Source organism: Crocuta crocuta, unplaced genomic scaffold, assembly GCF_008692635.1.
Source record: "Crocuta crocuta isolate KB4526 unplaced genomic scaffold, BGI_CrCroc_1.0 scaffold186, whole genome shotgun sequence".
NCBI classification, from domain to species: domain Eukaryota; kingdom Metazoa; phylum Chordata; class Mammalia; order Carnivora; family Hyaenidae; genus Crocuta; species Crocuta crocuta.
Window position 1 is genome coordinate 5,955,027 of NW_027551569.1, and position 20,968 is coordinate 5,975,994.

The 20,968-nt window shown below is 40.6% G+C and overlaps 1 protein-coding gene across 10 annotated transcripts in view; it reads right to left on the reverse strand.

Moving 5' to 3' along the window:
• The window catches only part of TTLL5 (tubulin tyrosine ligase like 5), a 279,463-nt gene that overhangs the window by 146,279 nt on the left and 112,216 nt on the right, over positions 1 to 20,968 (reverse strand). For 6 of the 10 annotated variants that reach the window (XM_077750794.1, XM_077750798.1, XM_077750797.1 and 3 more), the window contains 3 exons: positions 19,703 to 19,786; positions 18,731 to 19,132; positions 9,472 to 9,659 (listed from right to left, as the gene is read on the reverse strand). In XM_077750794.1, coding sequence (XP_077606920.1) covers positions 9,472 to 9,659; positions 18,731 to 19,132; positions 19,703 to 19,786 — 674 coding nt within the window. The remainder of the gene's footprint in view (positions 1 to 9,471; positions 9,660 to 18,730; positions 19,133 to 19,702; positions 19,787 to 20,968) is intronic. The other 4 variants (XM_077750795.1, XM_077750793.1, XM_077750800.1 and 1 more) reach the window with 3 other exon arrangements.

Consider the following 20,968-nt stretch of genomic DNA (forward strand, 5'->3'; position numbering starts at 1 on the left):
AATACATTCAATCAAGAACATAAAATAAAATCATCCTTAAACAGTTTTTTTTTAAACATTTAGTTTTGAGAGAGAGATAGAGATAGCATGAGCAGGGGAGGGTCAGAGAGAGGGCTCCAGGCTCTGAGCTAGTTGTCAGCACAGAGCCCAACACGGGGCTCGAACCCACGAACCGTGAGATCATGACCTGAGCCGAAGTCGGACGCTTAACTGACTGAATCATACAGGCACCCCAAACAGCTACCTTTTTAACCATTCTTTTAAGGGCACTTCCTGAGAATTTATAAAATCATCTGCCACACAACCAATATGTTTTCAGACAGCTTTAACTCCCGTGTCAATTCCCTGGATGCCAATAAAATGAGCCTCAGAGAATTTACACTCTGATCACCAGGAGACATGAGTCATAATGTTAATCAAAATTTAAAAGGGGTTGGGAAAAGCTGGGAATCTCTGCAGCTCCAGTACATCAGCACTAAGTTCTCTGGTCATGTACCCCTCTCTGGTGAACACTGTCATTTACACAATACACATACACATATCAACATTCAGTGCTCCAAAATCTGGAAGGAGTTCCAGATTAAGATTTGAGACATTCCTGGGAAATCTTACAAAACCACCAAATCACTTTGTAGTGTTTCCAATTTATACATTTGGTTTTTATGAGTCGATGGGGGCTGCCACCACCATGATAAATTGATCTTTTTGCATCACTGCAAATAAGAAGGCCGAATTTTGCCTGTTCAAAGGATCAGTTGATTTCACCATAAAATAATCTGGTGAAGAGTTCACTCAACAAATAACTGATAATCTAGACAAAGCCACATATTTCTCGAGCTGCTTTGGAGCATGGAGAAGCACTTCTAATCACGAAACCAGGAAGTTCAATTTCTTGTTTCTCTCTTGTAGGCTCAATCACTGGCTCTGCTCTAACCCTGCAGCAGTGTTCAGCTGGTGAGAGGTTAGAGTTCTGATTCAAATGGGAGGAGGTAGGAAAACACTAACGGAAACAGCATGGCATCAGACAGACTTGGGTTTGAGTCCCGATTCAGCCACTTGCCATTTGTGTGACCGTAGTACAGTCACCTTTCCTTCCAGCTTCTATTTTCTTCATCTGTAAAAAATAAGTATCCACACCCTAGGGGTAAAGAAATAATGCTTATAAAGTTCTTAGCACAGTGCCTGGTGCAAAGTAGACATTCAGTTCATGTCAGCTGCTTTATTCCGAAGGGCGTGATACTGCCAATAAAAATAAAATATGGAAGAGCAAGAGTTTTAAAAAGAATATAAAAAACTGGGGCGCTTGGGTGGCTCATTCAGAGCATCCAACTTTCAATTTTGGCTCAGGTCACGATCTCATGGTTCATGAGATGTAGCACGCGCTGTCAGCGTGGAGGCTCCTTGGGATTCTCTCTCTCTGCCCCTCTCTGGCTCACATGTGTGCACTCTCTTAAAATAATAATATAAACACTTAAAAAATTAATAAACATTTAAAAATAAATAAGAATATAAAAGCCAAAAAATTCAGCTTAGCAAGGATGTAATAAGTACCTAGCTAGTGCAAGGGTGCTGTGCTAGCTGATGGACCAGAAAGAACTGCCATCACGCAGATTATAACTCAATAAGAAATGAGATGCAAAAATCACTAGAATAGATTTACTATACAGAGAGACTAATGAAGGGCTAAAGGACCACGGAGAATGGAAAGATGACTTCTGGCTGGAGCAGCAACGGGTTCTTCATTCCTCTGTTTATTCAAAAACGTACCGAGTGTACACCATATACCAAGCTGAAAAAAATATTAGTGAAAAAATGGACACAGTCCACCTCCTCAACCAAGTACTTTCCAGTCCAACAGAATGAGCACATTTACTGAGTATTACCCATGAGTCAGGTTCTGAGGCAGCAAAGGACACTGTCCCTAAAGAGCTCACTGTCTGCTGAAGGAGACAGCTATCTGGACATGCACAGTGTGATGAGTAAAATGGCATGCATACAAGTGAAGGGGCACCTGTCTGGAAACGTCATGAGAAAGATGTGGCCACCAAATGACCCGTGAGTTGGGCCCAAGACCTCAGAGGCTCCTCAGTCCTTCCTCCCCTATCCTTGGAATGTGGGTTCCACTTGCCTTTCATAATCCTAAAGGTTCTCCAAGGACATGGCCTTGAGATGACAATGTGTTGAAAACACCCGAACAGTATATATAACTGAGCCCAGACAGGGACTTTTTATAAACTCTTAAGATCTGGTGGGCAGGTGCAGGGATCCAGGCATCTTGCTGCTCAAAACAAGCCTCCTAGGTAAGCTCCCTATTAAAATTGCCACCTACTGGGGCGCCTGGGCGGCTCAGTCGGTTAAGCGTCTGACTTCGGCTCAGGTCATGATCTCATGTTTCGTGGGTTTGAGCCCTGCGTCAGGCTCTGTGCTGACAGACAGCTCAGAGCCTGGAGCCTGTTTCAGATTCTGTGTCTCCCTCTCTCTGACCCTCCCCTACTCACGCTCGTGCGCGCGCGCTCTCTCAGAAATAAATAAAACATTAAAAATTAAAAAAAACAACAACTGCCACCTACCAACCTGGTCTGCCTCCTTCAGTCTCTCCCTGCCCTGAGTACAGGGGCCACTTTCAGATTATACCAGGAAAGTTCTCCAGAGGTTTGAAAACCAACAGCAACTATGTGGGGCCTGGACAAATGCACAAGGTTAGACATGGTAACAGGGGAACATTTCCCATGAGAAGATAGCAAAAATTAAGGCGTGGAGACTAACAAATTTTGACTGAGTTGTACAAGAACACATGTGATGGGCGAGGACAGGCTGGGGAAGAAGCCCGGAGCCAGATTTTAAACAAAAGCTTTGAATAACATTTAAAAGCTTGGGCTTCACACTGTAGGTAACAGAAAGTCCCCTCGAGATTTGTGGGCAAATAAGTATTATCATCAGACTTGTGATTCAGGAAGATTCCTTTACAGCAAAGACTGGGGTGAACAAGAGACCATTTGGGAGGTTACCGCAGCTGTCCAGCAGAGATAATTAAGGCCTTAAGCAGGACAGCAGATATGAAAGTGAAAGAGGAAAGACATATATGAGACATTATGGAGCCAGAATCAGCAAGAATTGGCAACTGCCTGGATGTACAGAGAATGAAGAAGTGAAAGAGACATACCTCAGTGTTGAGAAATGCAGTGTCACCAGTACAGAGACAAAAAGGGAGAAGAATTAATAGGTTTTAGAGGTACTGAATACTTCTTTGAATATTTTCAAAACAGGTTTACAATAGGTTGAACATTTTGGATGCTGGTAGTACAGTTAGGTGGAAGTATCTGATAGTTGGAAGTCTGGACCTGGTGTTCAGGAAGGAGGTTCGAACTCAAGAGATGCCTATTTGGGAGAAATCCACAGGACCGTACCAGGTGAAGCTAAGGGAAGAGAAAATTTACGCCAGGGGAAACTATATGGTGAAAATAAAGTTCCGCCGCGCCCTGAATTCAGAGTTGTGGTGGAGGAGAGCTATGAGGAACAGGAAGAAGCAAATGGCCAAGCATCATACCACTGTCTTTAATTGGAGATCCTGCTGCTGTCTGTCAGTTTTTTACAGGAGATCTACAGGGCAGTGGCTTTTAAAACATGTTGTAAATGGAATCTAGTTTTCCGGGGAAAGAGGAGGATGAGCTCCCAGAGGAAGGGCTAAAGGGTTGGAGAAGCTAAGAAAAGTTTTCAGGTAGGAGGTGGACAAGAATAGTGCCACATGCTGAGGGAGAAGATGGATTAAAAATAGGTGACTGAGGTTGAAAATTCAAGGTCATTAGCAATCTCTGAGAGAGGGCTGGACAAAATGGTAAGAGATAAGGTCAGACTGTAAAAGTAAGTGTGGAGGGCAAGGGGTCAGGGCACTAGGAGAGCAAGGGCATGTTATTAAAAAAACTTTTTTTAATGTTTATTTATTTTTGAGAGAGGAAGAGAGAGACAGAGTGTGATCTGGGGAGGGGCAGAGAGAAGGAGAAACAGAATCCAAAGCAGGCTCGAGGCTCTGAGCTGTCAGCACAGAGCTCGACATGGGGCTTGAACTCACGAACTACGAGATCATGACCTGAGCTGAAGTCAGATGCTTAACCGACTGAGCCACCCAAGTGCCTCCAGGGCATGTTATTTTAATACAAAACTGGCAGTACAGGGAGGACAAGAGCTTGTGTGGGTTGGGGGTGGGAGGGTGAAAGGAAGGTTATTAGAAGAACAAGAGACTACAGAGTAGGCAAGGAACTAAGGAAAACTGAGGCTGAAAGCCTTGAGACACACAGAGGAGCTAGGGAATAGGAAGATCAGCTGGAGCTAGGTCCTACCGTGGGAGGCACAGGGATCCAGGAGGAGAATTAGTCTCAATACTAAAATGACTCCATTTTACAGAAAAGGAAATCAAGGCACAAGGAGGTTAAGTAAATTGTCCAAGGTCTTACTGACTCAAGAATTCCTGCTTTTTCCATTTATCCCTTCCTAGAAATGGGAAAGAGTAATGTGCATAACACAAAGAAGTACAACTTTTTCTACCCAGAAAGAATACAGAACCGAAGGGGCTAGACTTGGAAAACAACCACCCAATCAGAACCCAAGTGTACAGCAGTTCGAACACGTCTGGGCACGCTACGGAGGCAGGGGGAGAGTTCCCAGTGCCCGATGTCCAACCTTGTGATAAATTGGGTGCCATCCGCCTCCGTTCTGGAGAACGCGCCTCATCATTTCAGAAATTTCTCTCTCTGCCCATCTCCCCTTCAAACTGGAAATTTTGAAACGAAGATTCCCTCAAGGTCCACTGTGGCAGCTGCTGAAGCAGAAGAAATGATAAGAGAATTCCCTGATACAGAATGACTGGGAGGAATGAGTAGCCCGTGGAAACAATCCACACCATGGCATATACCCTTCTCTAGAAGTGCTCTAGAAAAGTGTCAGGGCAAGGAGCAAAAAATGAAAGAAATGGAATGGTTTTCCTTTCCACTCTCCATCTTCATGAAAAATGTGAGAAGTAGAGAGTGTCTCCTCCCTCCTATGTATCTGTCAGCACATTTCCAGGAGGCCTGGCCACATCCCGGGCACCGGCTGGCTGGGGAACAGAGACTGACACAGCACATTCGTTCGCCCTGGAGCCCTCGCCTGGGTGGTCTGCTGTTATTCCTTTGATTAAACTCCCAGGCTGGAGGAGCTGGAGCTGCTCCTAATGATAGCTGGTCCTGAAATCTCACACTCGCCCGCACAGAGAGGGCCAGTGCTCCCTCTGAGTCGCAGCCTCCCACTCCTCTCCACAGAGCCGGGCTCCTTCACCACATTCTTCTGCTCACGAACAGCCCAGCCATAACCACAAAGGGCAAAGTCTGCACAGGGTGCTGCGGGGCTACCACACGCCTCTCCCAGCACCAAGTGAGGCAGAGAAAGGGAGCAAGGAGCTCCCCTCCAGCACCGTCGGCTCCCACAGCGCTCCCCCCTCCCACAGGTGAAAGATGCTCCCAGAAAACCCTGCCTTTAGGGGTGTACGCACTGACTTCTAGAGAATCCCACCCCCCACAGATCATCAGCCTCTCGCGTGTCAAGGGAAAGAACTAAATCTGACCTGTTCTCTCTCTGATGTGTAAGGTACTTGCTGAACAATCATACACTAAGAACACGTGTCTTGCTCCAACATATTTAAAACGTGCGCGTGCCGGCAAACATTTCTGAAGTGGCTACGGTGGCCACTTTGTGTGGCAAGGAAAGTCTGAGGGTCTCATGTATTCTAGGCTGTGAATAAAGTTAAATAATAACAAGAGGTAGGGAACACTATTACAAGCTAATAAATAAGGTTCTGTTTTTAGCCACACAAACCCGTAAGAATTTAGCCTCCAATGTAAATTCTGGGTGCTTCCGAGTTTTATGATCAAATTCCGGGGTTGTCAAAGTACTTTGCTTCTTTACTTTCAGCTGGCTCACATTTCCTCAGCGTCTTCACCGGTGAGCAGGGAGGAAAGGGGTGATGCTGCCTCACCCTCCACCCTGCCCTCCTCTGGCTACCTGAGTGACCCAGTGAAAAGGCAACGCCGCCTGGCTCTCTGTGGCCCGTCATCTCTGCGGTCAGGAGAAGTTCCCTCATGGAGAAAGCTCTCCGTTAAATCAGCCCTCGTCTTCTCTTCCAGTTTCCATCCTAGCTGCTCTCTGCTGATTCCCTATCTTCCAACACCACTACCCAGCTGGCTGTTATACAGATATACACACACATGTATACATACATATACATATACATTGCTTGCAATGCTAGCTTTTGTTCTGACACCTGTCCTTACCCTTCTCCTCCCACACACGTGCCCACGTTTAAGATTCAGTTTCAACATAATCTCTTCCAAGAAGGCTGCTCTGGCCCTGTCACTCCCACACACAGGCTGGGGTAGCCATTATCTTCTGGATCTGTCGTTACTCCCTAGAAACAGCTCTGGTGTGGCTATTCCACACGGTACTCTCATGTATTTGTGAGGCTGTCACCCTTACCAGATAGTGAGTTATTTTATGCCAAGGACTATGTCTTATATCATCCCTGTGGCTTAGTACCAAAGTCTGGAACATTCCTAAGAGCTTAATAAAATGTTTTTGAATGAATAAATTAAAAAACCACATTTGAATTAAAAGTTTTGTGAAGAATGCCACTAAAAGCTTTAAGGGACTAAACAGGTGAAATTACAGACAAAATAAAATGATTTTTCAAAAATGGGTCCAAGGATTTCAATTTTTTATACTCATTTTCCAAAACACAAACAATTTAACATTGGTGTTCCTTATTTAGCAGTAGGTCTCTTAACACCTTACCCAGAGGAACAATGTAAAGATACATCAGTTTATGGGCTATAATGAAAGTGATACTCGGAGAAAAATTCATAGCTTTCAATATAGTGACCAACAAGAGTGAATAAAAATAAGTACCCAACTCAAGAAGTTGGGAGGAAATAAAGCAAGAAAAAGCAGAAGAAAGAACATTAGTAAAGACAAAACAAAACAGTCAATTAGAAAACAATAAGAATAAATATATCCATAATTATCTTAACAAAAAAGGGAAGCAGGGCAAGAAAACATCAATCCTATTGGATAAAAAAAAGAAAGAAAAAGGAAAAAAAGAAAAACCCCCACAAACACAAAATAGGAACTGGAAATAATCACAGGTAAAAAGCACTTAAGTGATTACTAAACATGAAGATTTCATGGTCCAAAGTGAGAGAGAAGGACAGAGCTGCCCTCACTTTGGGTCTACCTCCCCGCCCCCCAGTAAACACAAGGGCCAGAGCCCATATGAAGCCACTGTAAAAAGTTATTTACTAGAAGAAGAATAAAAAAATTTCCAAATTCAAAATTAAGAAATTGCTTTCTCTGAGGGGAAAGAGCCAGATAACATACAATTGAGCTTTTCAATAACAAAGTTCATTTTGGTAATAATGTATCTTATCCAAACATTGAACTTTTTGAAATCAAATTAAAAATTACTTATTACTGAAAGACTTTTATGGCTGAAATATCAGTATTTCCCACATATATGGCATTTAGACTTTACAAAGAGGTTTTTGCATACTGTCCTCGGGACCCTTTTGCATTTTCCCCAACAAATAAAGACCCTGAGGTTGACAGAAGCTGAGTGAACTCTCGGAGATCACACAGCTAGTCAGGAGTAGAAGACAGATCCTCAGATGGCTAGTCCAGCTTGTTTTCCACCACCCCACCCTGCTTATTACAAACTACAGCCCCTCCCTCAGTACTGTACCAAGCACCAACTACCCTCTCACCAGACTTTAAAAAGACTGACATCTAATGGCAAGTTCAGATCCCTACGAATAGGAGTCTGACGGACTTTTAATTCACTGGCAGTGAAGTTCTCCTCAGATAAGAAAGATGGACTGAAGGAAACAATTTTCCAATTAGGATACAATCACCCCAGAGTTCACACAGGATCCGAATCTTGCCATTTTGCAAGCTTTGTAGCTTCCCAGATGATAGAAGTTGAAAATATGTAAACACTGATATTGGCCATGTTTGTTACTGTGACTGCAAAGAAAATTTCCTAATGCCTTGATGCTTCTAGCTGCTCATTTATAAACTGGAAACATACACTCTTGTCAATGACCCAGTGAAAAACATGGAGCAGATCCCTGGCCCTCTCCCTTCCTCACAGCCACTTCACATTTCAAGGTTCCTTCCCATTTGACCAGGGTCACGACATCCTGGCCCCTCTTCCCAACGCTCCATCACTAAAATCTAACTTGCCAAACCCTGTCAAGTCTCCAAACTGCGCTTGTAGGATCCTTTGCTTCCTATTGAAATCAGTCCTCCTCATCTAATCCCTTCAAACTATTAGGGATTTGAACAAGAAAATTCATTACAGCCTCACACACTGGGATGAGGCTGAAGAAAAGCTCAAGCTGACCTTTAATTCTGGTTCTAAATTTTATACAGAGAAACAGGGTACCACCAGGGAGCAGTGTGTTGCCTACTTTTAACATGTGGTGGAAAAAATTTCCGGCTTCACTTTTTTCTAGACTTGATTATCATTACAGAGTTGCCGCTAATTAAGACTGATACAACAGAGATATAGCAAAATATTTACCGTGGGGTTGAACTATAATAATTCCTTTGGAGGACTTTGATGCCATTTTGCATTAAGGAAAGGGAGAAGATGTGGCTTTCACTTCTGGTTAGGTACCATTCGGATAATCAGCAAGGAGGGCAAAAACAATCCCAAAGTTCCTGTGAAAGTTTCATCTAACTTCATTGTGTTATAAGCTTATTATCAATATATAGCTTAAGGTCAAAATTCTGGTATCTGCTTCTATCTATTCAGCTTTCTGAATGACCATGATTCTATCACTTATTCCAGCCTTAGTTTCCCCCATCTGTAAAATGGGGAGAATGAATATGTGTTGACTAAATGTGCACTGGGATCCTTTATTAATCAGTGCCCATAACACGTCCCGAGATCATGAATGAAAAGTGGTACTGTTAAAAAGAAGAAGAAGAAGGAGAAGAAGGAGGAGGAGGAGGAGGAGGAGGAGGAGCAGGAGGAGAAGGAGAAGAAGAAGGAGGAGAAGGAGGAGGAGAAGAAAGTAAAAGATATTGTTACGGCATTCTGGTAAAAAGATTTCTAAGACTAGAACTCACTGAAAAATTATACCAAAGAGAGAGTTATTTGTAAGGATCCTTTAAAAGTATATTTGACAGCTGAACATTCAAGTCTGCTTATCCATGAAACGAGGACATGAGAGCTAGTGGTAGACCTAGCTGGGGAATACCTGTAACAGAAGCTTATTTTCTTTAAAGATGAAGGGAACACTTTCACTCTTCAGCTCACACCAACTCACACTCCTTCAACAAGCATCAGCATATGGAGGATGAGCAAAGACAGGGAAGGCCCGAGCGCCCCGTGGTTAATACTGTCCTCGGAACAGAAGAGCTCCTGGGTCCTCGAGCTGTCCCTACCTGCTGGGTGAGGAGGCTGATGTGGGTGGCTGGGGAATACTGCCTGGCTGCCTGCTTCTCAGCCAACCGCTGGAGCTCGGCCGTAACCATACTTGGGTTGTACCGTTTGCTGGACGGAGAGCCATCTTCCCCCTCTTTGTGTGTTTTAGCCACTCCCAAATGCAGCTTGTTTGGATGGCACGAACCTGCTAAAAAAAAAAGAGAAAAGTTTTCACCCACTTGGGACAAAAGCCCTGAAAAACTTAGGGTGATGACAATGAAATGTCAGCCAACAGATACTTGACTGAATCCCAGGGATCTTGACAACTTAAAGAGCAATAAACTCTCTTCGAATGCTCCCACCAATAAAAGTAAATCCTTACCATACCCGAGAAAGTCTTCCTACTGCCAAGTTGTTACAAGCATTTATTAATGTGTTTTTGTTTATTATGAAAGCTTCACACACACAAGGTTGCATCATGGGTAGTGGGGAACAACCACTCCTAGAATTTACTGATCTTAATGAATAAACGATGTAGTTTTAAGACTTATTATAATTCTTATTTTTCTTGTTTTGTGACTCTTCTTGTCGGTTTATAACATCTACTATCAAATTAGCCACAATCCTTCTTACCAAGCTCAAAAAGGAAAACAGAAAAAAGCTAAACAGTGTACTTAGATAAAAACAGCAATACTCTTGGGGCACCTGGGTGGCTTAGTCGGTTAAGCATCTGACTTCGGCTCAGGTCATGATCTCACGGTTCGTGAGTTTGAGCCCTGTGTCAGGCTCCATGCTGACAGCTCAGAGCCTGGAGCCTGCTTCAGATTCTGTGTCTCCCTCTCTTTCTGGCCCTCCCTCACTCATGCTCTGTCTTTCTCTCTCAAAAATAAAACATCAAAAAATTTTTTTAAAAATCCAACAATACTCTTATATTTTCAAATGACTCATTTTCCTTTCAGATTTCAACGCTCTTCTTCCAACGGAAAATATCAGAGTCCTATTATTTGGGGGCAGTAAAATTCTGGCAAAAAGAAATTATTTAATAGAAAATCAAGGTTCATATTTTTTCTATGATGGAAGTCACACATTTCACTGAAAACAATGTTAAACCTAGGAAAGTAGAAACATTCTAATGTGTTTCCTTTCTGTCCTTACAGAACCGTGACCACTCGGTAATATACAACCTGGGGACACGGCTTTAAAAAAATCTGTAACTTTTTTGTGTTGACTTTATTGTGCGATACATAGAAAATATTATATACAACAGATGTGCTAAGCTATAGAGAATACTACAATGAATGCCTGTGAACTTGCTACCCAACTCAAAAGCCACATTACCAATTAATGTGCAACAACTCTGTCTTTCTCTTGGGACTTACCTTATCTCCCTTTATCATTCATTCCCCTCTTTTTTGGCCATACATTTATGTAGTTGTGGGTTTGTCAATGCATATTTAAAGTACTAGATAACTTTGCTTGGTTTTGTGCTCTACAAAAGTGGTATCTTACTGTAACTGTGTCCTGGGATTTGCTCTTGTCGTTCAATACCATACTGTCAAAGTTCATCTTTGCTAAGTGTAGCTAAAATTCATTAATTTATCCGCTGCTTGGTAATCCATTTTGCAACTATACTACAACTTCTTTTTCTATTTCCCATTAATGGGTATTTTGGTTAACTCAAGCTTATTGCTATTATAATGAGTGCAGCTGTGATCGCTCTTGAATACACTTCCTGGTGCGTGTAGGAATCTCTTACATAAATATGCCTACGAATGGGATTGTTGAATCAAATTTATGTGATAATACCAAAGTGGCATGTTTTACACTCCCACAAGAAAAATATGAGAGTTCCTGTTGGTCCACACCCCCTCCAACACTTAGTATTGTCAAATATCTTAATTCTTCCCACTTCTAAGGGGGTGAAAATCTCATTATAGTCTCCATTTACATTCACTGATTAAGATGCCAAAGATGGTATCTTTTCTGATACCACTGATCATTTTTCTATTGTTTTCTCTATTTCTTACTGAATTATGAGAGTTTTGCTTATGTTTTCACTTGCTTCATACCATACGACCTTAAAGATGGTATCCTTTATTTTGTCCTAGAAGTTTTAAGTTTTGCATCTGAAATTGGTATGAGTCAGTGATCTAACTGCATTTTTTTCCTTTGTTATTAATCAATTATCCCAGCACCACATATTGAGAAACCTCCTCCTTTCCCCTATGTACAATGCCATCATGGTCATGTATCAAAGTTCCATCTATCTGTGTGATTGTCTCTAACTTCCTATTCTGTTCCGTTAGTCCATTTGTCTATACCTTTGCCAATACTACACTGTCTTAATTATCATATCTCTATATAAGTCACAATAACGTGTTCTTCCACCTTATTTTTCTTCTGTCGTAGGTTCTTTCTATTCTTGCCATTTGGAATGCGTTTGTCAAGTGTAACAACAGACCTGTTGAGGTTCTGGTTGGAACTGTATTGAATCTAGGAATCAACCTGATGAGAACGGAAACATTTATGACACTGACTCTTTTCATCCATGCACATAGTCTTTTTAATCTATTTTATTTAGGTTCTCTCTAATGTCTCACAAAAAGCCTTATGATATTTCCTTTCTTTCTGAAATTTATCCCTAAATTTTATTCCTAAATTTATTGTTATCTTGGTAGTGACTGTTACACAACAATGTGAATGTACTTAATGCCACTGAACCATACACTTAAAAATAGTTAAAATGGGGGATGCCTACATGGCTTAGTTAGTTAAGCATCTGCTTTTGGCTCAGGTCATGAAATCCTGGTTCATGAGTTTGAGGCCCATGTCAGGCTCTGTGCTGATAGCTCAGAGCCTGGAGCCTGCTTTGGATTCTGTGTCTCCTCTCTCTCTGCCCCTTCCCCACTCATACTGTGTCTGTCTCTCTCTTGGTCTCAAAAATAAACAAACATTTAGAATGTATTAAAAATAGTTAAAATGGTAAGTTATATATACATTTAGCCACAATACAAAAAGATTGCTTTCCAAAAAATTTTTAGTTTAGAGAGTGGGAGGAGGTAGAGGGGCAAAGGGGGGAGCATCTTAATCAGGCTCCACACTCAGTGCAAGAGCCCAATGTGGGGCTCTATCCCATGACCCTGGGATCATGACCTGAGCTGAAATCAAGAGTCAGAGGATCAACCAATTGAGCCACCCAGGCGTCCTCCAAAAAGTTGCTTTCTAGCTCTTTGTTGTCAATATACAGATGAAGCTACTGATTTTTAATACTGATCTTATAGCCATCTATACTGCTAAAATAATTACTTCTGAAATGTATCTGTTGATTATTTCCAGTTTCCTATGTAGACAATATATTATCTGCAAATAAACAACTTTATTTCCTCCTTTTTGATCCTTATGTTTTTAATTTCTTTTCCTTATCTTACTATGCTGGTTCTGGTAAAACATTAAATAGAAGCAGTATGTTTTTTTAAATGTTTTTAAAAAAATAGAAGCAGTATTAGTGGGCATCCTTTATGGTTCTTAACATTAAAAAGAATTCTTTCAACATTTCTCCATTTACACTGATACTTTTAAAGAGCGCACACATGAGTGGAGAAGAGAGGCAGAGGGAGAAAGAGAATCCCAAGCAGGCTCCGTGCTCAGTGGAAAGCCTGATATGGGGCTTGATCCCACAACCCTGGGATCATGACCCTCACTGAAACTAAGAGTCAGATGCTCAACCGACTGAGCCACCCATGCGTCCCTACACTGATACCTCTTGTAGGGTGTTGGCAGATAGCCTTTATCAGCTCAAGAGAGCTTACTTCTCTTCCTAGTATGCTGTTTTATCACAAATGGGTGAAGAATTTTATCAAACTCTTTTTCTGCATCTACTAAGATGAATATGGTTCTTCTCCTTAAATCTGTTGATGCAAATGTCATTTATAGATTTTCTAATGCTAAACCCCTCCTGCTGTTCCTTGGATAAACTTGTTCATGGTGTCCTTTCTCTTTCACAGGATTTGCTTGATTTGGCTAGCTTATATTTTGATTAGAATTTTTGCATGTATGTTCATAAACGAAACTGGTCTACAATTTCCCTCTCTACTACTGTCCTCAACTGGTTTTGTTATTAAGATTAAACTGGGCATACAGAATGAATTGAGAATTATTGTTTCTTTTCTCATTCTCAAGAAGAGTTCAAGACTGGAATTATCTGCCTCTTGAAAGATTATTAGAATTTATTTATGAAATTATCTGGGTCTAAAATTTTCTTTGTGATATTTTTAACTATTGTTTCAATGATCTTAATACTTACAGGACCGTTGAGGCTTTCTTCATCTTTTTATTTAAAAATTTTTTTTATAGTTTATTTTTGAGAGAGAGACAGACAGAGCATGAGTGGGGGAGGGGCCGAGAGAGAGAGAGAGAGAGAGAGAGAGAGAGAGAGAGAGAGAGAGACATAGAATCTGAAACAGGCTCCAAGCTCTGAGCTGTCAGCACAGAGCATGATGTGGGGCTTGAACCCACAAACAGTGAGATCGTGACCTGAGCTGAAGTCAGCTGCTTGACCGACTGAGCCACCCAGGTGCCCCAAGGCTTTCTTCATCTTTTAAGTCAATTTTACATAAGTTATATTTTTGTGTTTGTCCATTTTGTAAGTTTTCAATTTTATTGGAATAAAGCAGTATTCTTTTTGTCACCAATGCAATGTATGTACATTCGTCATTTTTCCATTCCTTCTATTATTTATCCATGTCTTCTTTCTTTTCTTTCAGTTTCACCAGAGGTCTGTCCATCTTATTAGGGTTTTCAAAGAACTTTTGGCCTTGATATTCTCTGCTATGCTTTATTTCTGAATTCTGTGATTTTTGTCCTTATCTTTATTATTTTTCTTCATTTAGATTTATGATGTTCTTTTATAATGTCTAAAATTAAATATTGAGCACATTAATTTTCAGCCTTTCTTCTTTCATATATAAGTTTTAAGGCCAATAAATTTCCCTCCAAATACAGCCTTTTATTGCTCTCTACACACTTGGACACACAATTTTCTCATTATCATTCAGTTCTACTACTTTTACATTTACCTCTACTATCAAACTCCAGTTAGTTAACATACAGTGTAATATTTGTTTCAGGTGTACAACATAGTGGTTCAACACTTCCATGTGACACCTGGTCTCTGACTCTTAAATTTGAGGATTTGTCATTTTTTGTATCTTTTTGTTATTGCCATTCAATTTAATTACAGTGTAGACAGAGATTGTGGCCCTATGATAGCAATTCTGTAAACTGTGTCTTATTTTATATAAGTTGTCTTATTTTATAATGTAGGACACGACTGGCTTTATGAATACATTATGTGTTCTTTAGAAGGTGTTTTCTCTAATTATTGGGTACACAGTTCCTATGTATGATCAACTGATAAAATTTATCAACCTGTTAGAATGCTCTTTATTGTTGCTGATTTTAAAAAATCTGTTTAGTCCATCTGCAACTGATAGAAGTTCATGGAAATCTCCCACTAAGACAAGGAGATCTGTAGATTCCTCAGGTACCAATCTTTGTTTTATATATTTGGAGGTTATTTTATTAAGTGCACGTAGAACTGTTTTGCCTTTCAGATGAACTAAATAAATCTTTACCTTTTGTCTTATGTAATTCCTCTCTGTATCTATAAGAAATTTTTATATCTTTTTTTAAAATGCTTATTTTGATGGGCACCTGGGTGGCTCAGATGGTTAAGCGACTGACTTCAGCTCAGGTCATGATCTCACATTTTGTGTAAGTACAAGCCACACCTCAGTCTCTATGCCGACAGCTCAGAGCCTGAGGCCTGCTTCGGGTTCTGTGTCTCCCTCTTTCTTTGCCCCTCCCCTGCTCGTGCACTGTCTCTTCTCTCTGAAAAATAAATAAATGTTTAAAAAATAGAATAAAATGTTTATTTTGGGAGAGAGACAGAGAGAGGGGAGAGCGAGAATCCCAAGCAGGCTCCGTGCTATCAGCACAGAGGCTGTCGCAGGGCTCAGACTCACAAACCATGAGATCATGACTTGAGCTGAAATCAAGAGTCAGATGCTTAACCGACTGAGCCACCCAGGTGCCCCAAGAAAATTTTATATCTTAAAGTCTATTTTAGCATATATAATATAGCTACACTACGTTTCTTCTGGTTGGTATTTACATGGCATTTCGTTCTTCATCCTTTTACTTTCAACTGCTCTATATTCTTATCTTTAAGTGTATCCTTTCTGGTAAACAAAATACATAATTCTGGTAAACAGAATATATGAACTTCTAACAAGTTCAACCCAGTTATATTTATTTGATTCTTGACATATCCGGACTTGGTTTACCATCTTTAAGTTTCATTTCTCTTGCTTTTTCTAAGCTTCTTGCTCAGTCCATTTTTCTTCTTCCCATAGGTTTAGAATATCCATATTTTTACTCTTTTAGTGGCGACCTTTGAAATTTCATACTGTATATTTATCTTTAAAAAGTCTAAAGTTAAATAATATCTTAATCTCACTCCCAAACTATTCAATAACCACAGAAAAATTTAACTCAAATCACTTCCAGGCTGTTATTGTCATTTACTATATTGTTGTCTACTACTACTTTAAGCCATTCAGAATGTTCTCTGACCACTGTGGAAATAAGCTAAAAGCCAATTACAAGAAGTAGAGAATGCCAACTATCTGAAAATTAAACAATATACTTATAAACAATCCATGAGTCAAAGTATAAATCACAACAGAAATCGAAAAATATTTTTGAACTGACTAGCTCCTTCTGTTCCCTCTCTCTCTCTGGGAAAAGTGTAAAAAAGGAAGGTTGGGGGTTTTTTTTCTTTGTTTTTTGTTTTTTTAAGTTTTGATAATACAGGGTATTGGAGACACTAATTTTGCTGAATTTCTCTCAAGTGGGAGAAAACAGTTCAAATCAGAACATCATCATTATTACTACTGATTTTAGAAGATTAGATCACAAGAATAGCCACTCAGAATTAGTACAGACACACATACATGCACATATTCATAAATATGACTTATTAAAGTAGACATTTAATATCTCTGATTCAAGCTGCATATTATAATATCCATCTCATTTGAAATCAGATACTAATTAAGAAATATAAATTGACTACTTACAAAACATAGCTTAGCTGTAACTTATATTAACACGGATATTACTGAAGTGTTTAAAAACTTGACTAATAGTAAGGTATTTCCCAAACGAATCTATAGATTCAACACAATACCATCCTGATCCCATCTGCCTGTTTTTGCAAAAATGGACAAGCTGATCCTAAAGCTCATATGAAAATGCAAAGGCTGCAGAACAGTCCAAACAAAATGGAAGAAAAGGAACAAAGTTGGAAGAATCACTCTTGGTGATTTCCTAACTGACTGTAATGCTACCATAACAAAGCAAACCGGTACTGGCATAAGGACAGACATAGAGATCAGTGTAACAGAACTGAGACTCCAGAAAGAAACCTTTACATTTGTGATTAAATGATTTTTGACAAGAATGTCAAGACAATTCAACAGGGAAGTAACACTCTGTTTCAACAAACGGTGCTGGGACAACTGAATATACCTATGCAAAAGAATAAAGTTAGGCCCTTATGCCACATCATACACAAAAATTAAATTCAAAATGGATAAAAGACCTAAATGAAAGAGGTTAAACTATAAAATTCTTAGAAAAAACATATATATAAATCTTTGTGACCTTAGGTTAGGCAATAGTTTTTCAGGTATGATACCAAAACCTAAGCACAAAAGAAAAAAGATATATTAAGCTTCATCAAAACTAAAACCTTTTGTGCTTCAAAAACATGAAAGGATGACCGACAGAATGAGAGACAATATTTCAAAACTATGTATCTGACAAAGGAAGGAATTGTATCCAGAATACATAAAGAACATAACTCAACAATAAAAAGCAAATACCCCAATTTAAAAATGGACAAAGGATTTGAATAGATATTTATCCAAAGAAGGTATACTGATGGCCCATAAGCACATGAAAAGATGTGCATCATCACATCATTAGTCATTAGGGAAATGCAAATGATAACCACAAATATGAGACACTACTTACTTCAAACCCACTAGAATAGGTGAAGTCAGACAGACAGACAACAGTGACAGCAAGGAGGTGGAAAAACTGGAAGCTTCCCGCACTGCTGGCAGCAAGACAGTGCAGTCACTTTGAAAATAGGCCGGTAGTTACTCAATAAATGGAAGCATAAAGTTACCGTATGATCCAGTGATCCCACTATGTATACACCCAAGAGAAATGAAAATATAGGTCCAAACAAAAAATCGTACACAAACGTTCACAGCAGCAGTATTCACAGTAGCACATAAGGGAAAACAACCCGGATGTCCATCAACGGATAAACGAATGAACAAAGTAAGGTATATCCGCCCGACGGAACACTCTTCAGCCTACATTCCTACAAAGGAATGAAGTACTGACACATGCTACAACATGAATGAACCCTGAAAACACTGTAAGTGAAATAAGCCATTTACAGAACACTACTCACTGTGCGATCCCACTTACATAAAATGCCCAGAGTAGTCAAATCCAGAGTAGTCAAATCCAGAGACAGAAAGTAGTTCAGTGGCTGCCAGGGCTAGGGGGGTGGGGGAAGCGGCCAGAGACTGCAAATAGGTATGGGATTTCTTTGAGGAAAATGAAAATGTTCAGTGGTGTTGGTTGCACAACTATGTAAATATACTAAAACCCACTGAACTGCACACTTTCAAGTGGTGAATTTTATAGTATATGAATTATATCTCAATAAAGCTGTTATTAAAAATGGGGGGAACTTGACTGATAATATGAGTTTACCTACTTCATTTAGAGTTAGAGACCTTCTTTTAAGAATTCTTTGGTTATTTTATTCGGGTCATACTTGACTTTAAATACACTGAAAAATAACTATTTGAATCGCAAAGAATGCATATGGCACACTCATAGGTCTATGAGGATCTGTGAGGGAAAATCTCCTGACTAGCCTATAAGCCGCTACTATATAGAACAAGTCTTCTTCATCTCTGTACCGGCAGCACCTCAAAGAAGCCCTGTTTCAGTCTGTATCAGTGAATGCACGCTACTGGACCAAATGCAAGACTTCCTCGGTCTCCTCAGAACAATGCGTGTGTCCCTTTGCCTTTCAGGAGAAAAGGCAAAAGGAAGAGAATGCATTCTTTGGGGGTGGAGGAGCTGAGAGAGGAGCTAACATTGCAGGCTGCCTTTCATTTTCTCACTCACCTGCCTTTGCTGAAGAGGGACGAGACAGTTTCTGGCTATAGATGTGTGCGGCACTTTGGAAAGAGGAAAAGGGGCCAATGGTGTAACTGCCTGATCGACAGCGTGGCAGGCCCGCCGGGCTTGGAGCGTTCTGGGTCCCAGGATGTATGAAGGGAGAAGTACTGTCAGGGACTGTGCTCAGGACAACTGTTGGCTGGTGAGACAGGCTGGGGTTAGCTGGAGGAATCTGAGATAAAGAAGAGTGATGGCCAGGCCCTGGTGAGAGGTCAGAGGTTGTAATAATAGATGACAAGTGGGTATTGGGAATTTTCTGCAGAAGAGTGGCAGCAGGACCAGAGAAAGAAGCAGAGGAAGAATTGGTATAGACTAATTTAGCCTCTTTTCCTGCTGAAGTGGTAAATCCTATTAAAACAAAAACAAACAAAATAAAACAAAACAAAACAGATCATTTTAGGAAAAGCTGACATATAATCTCTATAAAACATGAAGTAAACATTTTTAAACATCAAAATAATCTTAGCATGAAATAGAAGTCATGAAAGATAGAGCCTTTAATGAGTATTCATCATGAACTTAATGAAGTTTGCCTACCGAGACAACCTGGCAAGGGAAACCGTTTTTTAGTCCTTTCTAAGAGCTGGAGTGGAGACCGCCTCCACCAAGCAGAGCAGGCATTTTACAAATGTTAGGGCATTAGGACAAAGTTTCTGGTAATGAGAGCTAATTCCCCTGCTTTTCACCCTTCGGGGGTGGGGGGGAAGTGCTCAGAATTTCTAAATATTAAGAAAATGCAAAATTCCTCAGAAGGAAAATAGGTTATCAATAAATACAAGGAAACTCTAATGGAAGAGAAAGAACAAACAAAAGAACTTCTTTGGGGTAACGCCCCACACTATAGCCTCATTTACTATCTCCTCTTTGATAGAGATTGATCAGAGAGTGGCAAATCTATGTAGGTGTGAAGTCACTCACGAGAATATTTATCAGAGTGAATTTCTGTCGCCTGCTGTTGTTTGGGTTGCTTTATTTTCACTTCTTCCATTGTCTCATGGTGATCTGAAACAAAAAAGAAATACTGATCAAATGCCCTACATATAATTTTGTTTCTCAAATATAACACAACTAAATAAACAATTCCAGGGAAAACCGCACATGTCACCACACTTTCCCAAAGCTGGCCACATCCACAGCCCTGCTGAGGGGGCAACCAACCAGAAGATTCCCAAGGACCCCCAACCCCAGCTCCAGCTAAGCAAACCAGGGAAGGATACTTAAACCCAGGGCAGCCATGGGGAACATGGGCAGCTGGGACATGAGCTTGCAGGGGCCGGAGGGAAAGTAAGGTCAGTCAGATGCCTCTGTCAGGAATTCAAACTAGGGAAACTAAGAAACCAAGCTGGCTGGTGGTACCCCCCAGAGCAAAGAAGTCACCATACACACAGAGCAGGGCAACTACCAAGAGACAGAAAGAACAGCCGCCATTTCTGTGGGCATGGTACCTGGACACTGCTACAGCTCTGTATCTTAAAGTAAACTCCTTGCTTTTACTTGAGCAAGCTGAGTGAGTTCACTTGAGATAGGGTGGTCAGTATATTCAATAACAGAATCACTCTAATAAAATAAATTTCCACTCGAATAAACCTTTTTTTTCCCCCACCACAGAATTGTGAAACAAGACAGCCGGGGCTAACCATATACTTAGGGAAATATTCCAAAACCTTTCTCAAGGGCTAGTTTATATAAAAGCTTAAGAAAGGCCATTTTACAGATCATCTTTCAGAATGAATGATTAAGGACATATGAATTATTTGCTGCCTATCGCCACCAGCCGCGGTAATACCGTCACAAGTGTGTTTGCTCATGTTTGCAATCAGTCCGGATACTATCAGATGTCATAGTGTCATAGTGTTGTTTCCCTGATTGAGGCCTTCCTACTGCCTCTCTCATTATTCTTGTCAGGGATGGGTCTTCTTATGTAGAGATGGTCCTTACCACATGAACCCCAGAATTTCCAGGGGCCCACATGTATGGACAGATGCTGCGAAAACATGCCATCAGGGCTTCCCCACTACTGTTGGGGGAGAAGGTACTACTGAATGCCAATGTAGTGTAGGCCCTCAGCTCTCCAGGCTAACACACTTTTCTCTACCCCAACGCATTACAAGGACTCCTCAGCCTCTTCAGGCTCCCTTTCTCAACACTTACAGGAGCAGCTTTTCAAAGCTTCCACCAACCTTC